At 50.9% G+C, this 9,199-nt stretch overlaps 1 protein-coding gene across 1 annotated transcript; it reads right to left on the reverse strand.

The window, feature by feature from the left end:
* Window positions 1-7,573: 7,573 nt before the first annotated feature.
* LOC119340729 (SPX domain-containing protein 3-like) lies at window positions 7,574-9,199 on the reverse strand. Its single transcript, XM_037612653.1, has 3 exons — window positions 8,727-9,199; window positions 8,503-8,650; window positions 7,574-8,204 (listed from the first exon to the last, which is right to left on the reverse strand). Exons 1-3 carry the CDS (start codon window positions 8,952-8,954, stop codon window positions 7,792-7,794), a joined length of 789 nt encoding a protein of 262 aa, XP_037468550.1. The 5' UTR covers window positions 8,955-9,199; the 3' UTR covers window positions 7,574-7,791.

Consider the following 9,199-nt stretch of genomic DNA (forward strand, 5'->3'; position numbering starts at 1 on the left):
GACAAAATAACTTAAGATAACACACAACATGTGCTGATTTTTACTAATACACACATCATGTTCTACGTACAGAACTAGGAACAATGCATAATTGGAATACCCATCACCCACCTTAGCAATTTGATATGGTTCACAAACGGTAAAATTACATTACAGTATTTACAAACATGCGCCCTAGTGAGTCAAATGGATCGCTGACAGTGAACTTATCAGATGCGTATCTATATGATGGCAGATTTCAGTCCAAAACTATTGATACATTTCACAATTTACCAGGAAGAAACTTTCAGCAGCTCGTGCAAAAACCAAGATTTCTGTTTGGTAAACAGCAGCACGTTGCAAGACACGAGCGGTTGATCTGAATAGTTTTCTTGACCATCCATTGGTAGCTTCAGAGCACACATCAAATCAGCAGCCTTGGTGACGCCGAGCTCGGCAACATGGCACATGTGTCCAAAGCACATGACAACCAAAAATGCAATCAGTTATACGAGTAAATTGCAAAAACCCACCACAATTGGGGACCCTAATTCACAAAACCGCCACCATTCGATTTTTTTTTAAAAAACCACCAAGATTGTGCTGATACTTTTCAAAAAACGCTGATAGCTCGATTAAAACCATTTAATTGAAAACCTGACAAGTGGGCCCCAATGACAGGTCCACGTGGTGGAGGAGAGACGGCGCAACTGGTCAACCCCGTCTCCTCGCGACTTTTGTCGACGCGCTCTCGCGGCTCCGTACACGCACGGGGGCTCGCGGCTCCGGCCAGGCAGGCCGCCGGCTGACGAGCCTCCCAGTACCGCCGGCTTCTGCTCCACACAGCACCACGCTCGGCCGCCTGCCATGGCTCCCGGCCACAAGCCAAACACGGATCGAGGACAGGCCTAGGAGGTCTTGTGCCGGCCTCTGGGTGGCGAAGCGGCCGTCGCCGGATTGCACGGGGGCGTCGGGAGTAGACCACGGTGGGTGGCGCCGGACTGCAGGTGGTCGCCGGGAGAAGAACATGAAGGGGATTCGCCGCTTGCTACTGGACTACACAGGCGGCAGGGGAGCACGAACTGCTTGAGTTTGTCGGCCATGGCGGCGGCCGTGCTCGGAGCTCGCGGGGGATGGCGCTACAGCGTGAAATAGAGCAGGGGAGATGGAGGGAAATCGATAGGAGCTCACTTCGATGCAGCAGCGAAGCTCAGTGGGCTCGGGGCAGGCTTGGAGGCGGCGAATCGAAGGCGAGGAGCGGCCGGTGCAAGCGGCGGAGAAAGGCTCGATTCGGACATCTCCGGGCGTCCTTGCTCGAACCCGTTGGCGATAGATACCAGCGCGAAAAGGCGGAGCTAAGGGACATAGTCTGGCAGCGGTTCTTCGGCGGCGGCTACGCCGGCTATGATCGGCGGCGAGGCAATGCTCTCGGGCAGCCCAGAGGAGACCCGCGGCAGCGCGCATGACGCGGCTTAGACCAGGCGACAAGGTAGAAGGGAAGATGGAGAAGAAATAAGGGCGGGGTGGCGATGGCTTGGCTTGCCGGCGGCGACCTGCGGTCCGGCGTGGGATCCATCCGGATTGGGGCGGCGGCAGCTGTGCACACTGCGTGCACAATGGATCGAGAGCAGGAGGACACAGAGATGTGTTTTTTTATTATATGTGAGATATCACACTGACATGCGGGTCCCATGTCTATTTTGACGGTCGGTCAAACGTCGTTAGTTTTGTTTGCCACATCATCACTTATGGTGGGACCTGTATGTCAGTTTTAGCGTTAGCAAGTGCTCATATGTACGATCAGTGTTTTTTAAAAATTGTCAGCACAATGTTGGTGGTTTTTTGAAAAAAACCGAATGATGGTGGTTTTTTGAATTAATGTCCCCAATTGTGGTGGTTTTTTGTAATTTACTCCAGTTATACCAATAGCATTTAAAAAGAAACAAAACCGTGGTTGCACTAACCGATTTAACGACCATCATATGCAATGCAAATACACATGCACCATGAGCTTCCATACATATCCTAACATTCAGATCTCGCACATCTAATTTACAAAATGTTTTTTGGCTCATAAACACGGAGAACTACCAAATTCGAACTTTTATGCTGACAGATTTCAGCAGAATATTTGCCATGAAAACTAGCCGGAGTTGGGCACTGCTGCATCGGCGGCGCATCAAATCTGGCCATGCGCGATGCTCATCGAAGCCCGCCACTCCACCAAAGGCACCACAGCGATGGGTTGCGTCGAATCAACCAGCGGCCTAGAGAAAGTGGATTGGTCAGAGAAACGGAATGGAACTCGACAAACCAGATGCAGAGCTACACACGCCCGAACAAGAAAACCTACCCGTAGAGCTTGACGCCACCGGGAGACATGGCGCCGGAGAGGAGATGTGCAGCCGCCGAGCTTTTTCTTTGAGCCGAAGAGGAGATTTGCAGCCGCCAAGCTTGGGATAGGGGAGAGAGAAAGGAACCACTCCATGCCGATGGACCGCCAAAGATGTTGTACAAATCAACCCATCTAAGTCGAGAAGTACCCAAATCCGCGACGGGGACTAAGAATCCCATGCCCTAAGAAGAAAGGAGGGGCACGAATATACATACCCGTTGCAGTCGACACCATTGATAGACATCTCGCCGGATGGCACCGGCGCCGCCGTGCGCGTAGGGAAGAGAAAAGGGGATCGAGAGGAAGAGCTGTCCCGTGGCTATGGCTTTTTACACGAGGGTTAGGATATCGCCAGGGGGTAAGGGGCCAGCATTAGATTCTCTCTCGTGTGCTGATTCGAACGAACGCCATGGGCGAGGGGATTTGGTCCATGCCACAGCGGCGACATAAGCAGACGAACAGAAGGACGATGATGTGCCAAACATATACGCCTATGCTGGCGATAGGTGGTATCCGGACCGTATTTGCGGGAGTAGGCCTGCCAGCCGTCTGACGGTTTCCATATCCCAAAGCCCATGTAGACGACTGAGATAACGGCCTGCCTGTAGCGCGGCCACCAAAAGCCCTCACTCGGGTCAAATCACACTACTACGTGTGTTTTCCTTAAATGATTGTTTCCGTAAAAAACTGGTTACATTATTCTTGTTTCTTATTTCCATGTTTCATAACATGATGCATTTTGCTTCATCCTTGCCGATGAATTGTAGGATTGCCACTTGAGATTGCATTCTTCCTTGCACTCATCCCATAGCAGCTAACACGGCTTGTTCGGCACGTCTGGCAACAGAAATATACAACATGAGGATGTTTGTCACTCATGTATGGGGTGCAAGATTTCGTGGAAATCTAGCTTGAGCCCGTCATAGTAGCACGGTTACTGATGTCTTCATGATCATCCAGATCGCTCCTTCTCTCCTCAAGGACGGCGTATTGGTACTGCATGTCATAGTCTGTTGTTATTGTTACTGGACGGCGGGTCCTGTTAGCAATCTTAAATCTCCATATTGATATATGCAACCATTAGAGTATCTACAGTCAGGATTTGCCAAATCCTGCCCCACAAACGCCTGGCGCTCGGGTGCGTCAGTGGGCACCCCTCAAATTATGCAATCCAAATTCGGACAGCTCAATTATCATATCTCAAATCCGTACAAACTCATGCAACTACGTCGATGCACACACATCGCCCGGCTACTCCACCTCTACTAACTAAACATGCTATCGGACTATCAAAATTTGACATATTTGACTATGGTGGAGTTCATCCATGGCGGCCCTTGCCCTTCCCGGCATCCTTGCCGTCCTTCTGGAGAAGTACCGGTCAAAGATGCAGTACGGATCGATCCGGATCTGCTTGTCACCGGAGTTGTCCTTGCCGTCAATGTCTGCCTTCTCCTCCTTCGGCAGAAGTACGTCTATGGCACGGATCCACCCGAGCGCGTCGACGGGCACTGGCCTGGCACCCCTCAAATAATGTAATCCACATCCGGACACCCCAATTATCATATCTCAAATCCATACAAACTCATGCAACTACGTTGATGGACACACATCGCCCGGCTACTACATCACTACTAACTAAACATGCCATGGGACTACCAAAATTTGGCATATTTGGCTATTGTAGAGTTCGTCCACGGCTGCCCTTGCCCTTCTCGGTGCCCTTGCCGTCCTTCTCGCAGAAGTATCGGTCGAAGGCGTAGTACGGATCGGCCCAGATCTGCTCGTCGCAGGACTTGTCCTTGCCGTCATTGTCTGCCTCCTCCTTCGATGGCAGTCTGTCCATGGCATGGACGCACCCAGGCGCATCTGCAGGCACTGGCCAGGCATCCCTCAAATAAAGTAATCCACGTCTGGACACCTCAATTATCATATCTCAAATCCGTACTAACTCATGCAACTACGTCGATGCACACACATCACCCGGCTACTCCATCACTACTAACTAAACATGCTATTGGACTATCAAAATTTGGCATATTTGCCTTTGGTGGAGTTCATCCATGGCGACCCTTGCCCTTCCCGGCATCCTTGTCGTCCTTCTGGAGAAGTACCGGTCAAAGACGCAGTACGGATCGATCTGGATCTGCTCGTCACCGGAGTTGTCCTTGCTGTCAATGTCCACCTTCTCCTCCTTCGGCGGAAGTACGTCTATGGCACGGACGCGCCCGGGCGCGTCGGCTGGCACTGGCCAGGCACCCCTCAAATAATGTAATCAATATCCGGACACCCCAATTATCATATCTCAAATCTATACAAACTCATGCAACTACTTTGATGCACACACATCGCCCGGCTACTACATCACCACTAACTAAACATGCCGTGGGACTATCAAAATTTGGCATATTTGGCTATTATAGAGTTCGTCCACGGCTGCCCTTGCCCTTCTCGGTGACCTTGTTGTCCTTCTCGTGGAAGTACCGGTCGAAGGCGTAGTACGGATCGATCCAGATCTTCTCGTGGCAGGACTTGTCCTTGCCGTCATTGTCTGCCTTCTCCTCCTTCGATGGCAGTCCGTCCAAGGCATGGACGCACCCAGGCGCATCTGCAGGCACTCGCCGGGCATCCCTCAAATAAATTAATCCACATCTGGACACCTCAATTATCATATCTCAAATCCATACAAACTCATGCAACTACGTCGATGCACACACATTGCCCGTCTAATCCATCACTACTAATTATACATGCCATCGGACTACCAAATTTTGGCATATCTGGCCATGCTGGAGTTCATCCAGGGCTGCCCTTGCCATTGCCGACGCCCTTGTTGTCCTTCTCGCGGAAGTACCGGTCGAAGGCGTAGTACGGATCGATCCAGATCTTCTCGTCGCGGGACTTGTCCTTGCTGTCATTGTCTGCCTTCTCCTCCTTCGATGACAGTCCGTCCATGGCATGAATGCACCCAGGCGCATCTACAGGCACTGGCCGGGCATCCCTCAAATAAAGTAATCCACATCTGGACACCTCAATTATCATATCTCAAATCCATACAAACTCATGCAACTACGTCGATGCACACACATCGCCCGGCTACTCCATCTGTACTAACTATACATGCCATCGGACTACCAAATTTTGGCATATCTGGCCATGCTGGAGTTCATCCATGGCTGCCCTTGCCATTCCCGACGCCCTTGTCGTGCTTCTCACAAAAGTACCGGTCGGAGATGTAATATGGATCAAGCCGGATCTGCTCATTAACCGAGTTGTCCTCACCTTCACTGTCCGCCTTCTACTCTTTCGGTGGCAGTCCGACCATGGCACAGACCGCCCGATTCTGCTCTCGAGCGAGGGCGCGCGTGTTCCTTCGCTGTTGTTTCTTCACAATGCAGGCGCGGATGGCTTCCTCCTTTGTGGCCGCCCGCACTGCTGCATCAACATCCTCCGCCGCATCCATTTCCGCCGCGATACGGCCCTCGACGGCCCATACCCTCGCCTTCCCACGGCGGCTCGCCCGTTCCCGGTGAGACTCATAGTCTGCCCGACCAGTGATGGGGAAGAAGAGGTGTTCTGGCAGCAGAAGTCCCGAGCGATGATCCGATGCTATGGAGTCGTGGTGGACAGATCCGTCTGTCAGCAGGGCGCTGTCCTCCCGGCAGCGAGGGAGTGCAATGCGGACTGCCATTTGCCTCCTCCAACCCGCACGGGCTGGCACCCAGTCGACGGATCCAGACTGGTCGGGGTCTGATCCGCTGCCTGCCATGCCGAAGACAGCCAGAAGGCGCCGAAGATGAGCTTGGGTGACGGAGGGTAGTGGAGTGAAGTGACTAGAGTTTGATCCGGCGAGCGGATAGGGAGGAATATATGTGGGATCGGGTGGGCAAGTGTGGGCCGGATCCGACATGACGGGCGTGCCTGGGCGCCCCCATATCCGCCCCATATTTGGGCTAGATATGTGGGGTGCCGGTCAGTCCGGGCGTTTGAGGCCCGTTTGAGGCATCCGTCTGAACCGAAAATCATGACCGGTCAATGACTAGGCGGACCGCCCGGGCATTTGAGGAGGGTTTGGGGCGCCCAGCCGTAGATCCTCTTACCGGGCAGTAAATAGTCAGATGCTATTTTCTTAGCAAACGTTCACTATTAATAACCATTGAATGTGTCTTTTTAGTACTCACTCTATAAGGAAAGATAAGACGTTTTGGATCATTAATATAAGATGTTTTAGATCATTAACTAATAATTTAAAATGTCTTATATTTCCTTACAGAAGGAGTACATATTAGTTGCGAGCATGCGTGTTAGGAAGGTGGCATGCGTAGACACGAGCAGGACTGGCCCTCCCATGTAACAAGTTCACGGTCAAAAGCGAGCGAAGTAAGGCAGTGACTAGTGAGGGTTGCCACATCGAGAGATTAGTTTGAAATATCCCCTTGCGCTGCCGCGGTTCAATGATCTGTGTCATGGGCTCATGGCTGAGTTGAATCTCGTTGCTATATACACGACGTCCTCTCCATGATTTATGCACGATACTATTAATCAAGACGTTTGTGTGATCGAGCCGTCTGCATGACATCGTTCGGTTACACATCGTCCATGCACCAGTCGTGCGTAAAGTAGTTTCGGGCTGAGTTCATCACCTTGAATTGATCACGTCTAGACACTTGTGATCATCAGGTGGACATTGTTGCCATCTTCGGCAAGGGCAGAAAGGAGGCGGATGGAACGCTGATGAAATAGAGGACGCGGACTGTGGGTAGGGGACTTTGAGGCATGCTTATTAGGTAGTGGCGTATAAAAAAAATGTCGTTGGAATACACGGGCATGTTTGTTAGTAAATAAAAAGCCTGCAATATGCGTTACTTGTAACACATATAATCTGGCGCCAGTAAGTGGCCATCGAAACATATATATAATCTGGCATTTGCAGGTGCTGATTTCCATTACCGTCGATTCAGTGCAATTTTAAAGCTTTGACGAGGAGTGTACAATCGAAAGGAAAAGACGGACGATAGAGTTTTCTATGTAACTATATTTGTTTCGTTGGTCTTTTTGCGTCTAGTGTCTTTCCTTGGTACAGTACATGCTACTGTTTTCCTTAACAACTATCAATCAAATAGTATAAGATGCCTTTGAGTGTCTGCTCTAAATGGATCAAATGGCAGACTTGTTAAATCATAGTCGAATGAAACTTGATTAAGTCTCGACGTTGTACTCATGAGATCTTACATTGATATATGTGCAAAATTGAGACCTAGCCATACCCATAAAAAGATCCGCAATATAAATTACTCGACTGAAACCTAGCCATACCCATAAAAAGACCCGCAATATAAATTACTCGTATCATACAATCTGACGCCGGTAAGCGGCCATCAAAACATATGTATAGCTACAATTAATTTTACATACTGTCAAACCACCGGAACAACACCACGTGCCTCAGATTGAACGAGATCGGCAACCGGGATGGACACGTGCTCCGTCAAGGTGGTCTCCGTTTCCAAGGGTGGCAGCGAGAAGTGTCCGTACGTCGAGCTCCCACTGCGGAGCTCCCTCATGGCCACCAGCGCCGCGACGGTGTTCCTTAAAATGCCCTGCTCCGTTGCCATGGGAGTCAACTCAGTGTCGGTGCAGCGCTTCCTCGTCCACGGGCCACCACTGTTGTCGGAGGCGAACACAGCCTCCATGGTCTCCTCGCACTCGCGGACGAGCCTTGACATGAGCTCCGTCGTGTAGAAGGGCTGCTTGAGAACCTCCTCGATGAAGGGCAGCCGGAGCAGCCGCCCCGTATGCTTGTCGTACTTCTTCAGGATCTTGGCCAGCCCTGCATTGTGTAGCTCTAGATGTTCAATGATATTGGCCAAGTCATAAGTCTCTGGTTCTCTGCAGGTCTGAAACGTAGAATTCACAATAGTTGCTCTTCGTAAGACAAAATGAAAGCAGAGCTTGTTGCCTACTCTGTTTTCTTTTCGTGTAAAGCTCTTAATTTCTTGAGATACTATCACGAATTTACAATTTCAATAACCTTCCGAATTTCTTTTTGGTCAAAGCGTGCCCAAAAATGTTACACTAGAAAAGAGCCTCCATATTGTCATTGTGAAGCCAGAAGAGATGAAACAAACCTGTGTAGTTGACGGCGCTGTAGTTGAGGAGCAGCACCATTTCACCGTGCAAATCCACGATCTCTCTCCTCACCTTCCTCATCTCCGACGCACGCTCCGCCTCTGACAGCTCCTCGCCGGCCACTGCCTTCACCGTCTCCCTTACTTCCTGCACATTGTTTTAGTTACATCTTCAGTATATTCTCTCCACCAAGGCACCAACAGTAGGCATGTTATGTACGTACCCTGTGGCGGATGACGAACTCTTCCTCCTGCTCCAGAAAGAAGGCGTTGAACCCGTCGACCTCGTCGTTGAGGAGCCGCACGAAGGCGGCCTCTGCCACGGCACGGTGCGGCGAGGAGCCGGAGACGAGTCGGACGAGCACCTTGAGGCGCTTGTACGACAGGAACTTGTCCCTCCACCCCGGGAGGCTCTCCTCCACCTGCTTCTTGAGCCTCTTCCCGAACTTCATCTCGCAACCTCGACTCCTGGCTAGGCTCTGGCTCTCAAAAATGCAAACTCTGAGCTACTTTAATGGAGAGATGGTCGAGTTGTGGGGAGGCGCCACATTGTTATGGCGTGCAGGAAGGGGTTGGTCAGTTTGGAATATTTGAAGCATATGCTGCCTGCCGTGGTTGGCAATGGCATGGAGGGAAGCTGGGAACTGACTATATTATCTATCCATACAGTACTAGGATGTGTCCCGTGAGAGGTACG

Source organism: Triticum dicoccoides, chromosome 7B (genome assembly GCF_002162155.2).
Source record: "Triticum dicoccoides isolate Atlit2015 ecotype Zavitan chromosome 7B, WEW_v2.0, whole genome shotgun sequence".
Classification (NCBI taxonomy): Eukaryota; Viridiplantae; Streptophyta; class Magnoliopsida; order Poales; family Poaceae; genus Triticum; species Triticum dicoccoides.

Excerpts from the sequence above, each read along its gene's own strand:
- LOC119340729 (XM_037612653.1), bottom strand. The coding sequence starts at position 8,954 with ATGAAGTTCGGGAAGAGGCTCAAGAAGCAGGTGGAGGAGAGCCTCCCG. Across the intron at positions 8,651-8,726 it reads AGTTCGTCATCCGCCACAGG|GAAGTAAGGGAGACGGTGAA; the intron begins GTACGTACATAA and ends AACAATGTGCAG. Across the intron at positions 8,205-8,502 it reads CAGCGCCGTCAACTACACAG|GGCTGGCCAAGATCCTGAAG; the intron begins GTTTGTTTCATC and ends TACACAATGCAG.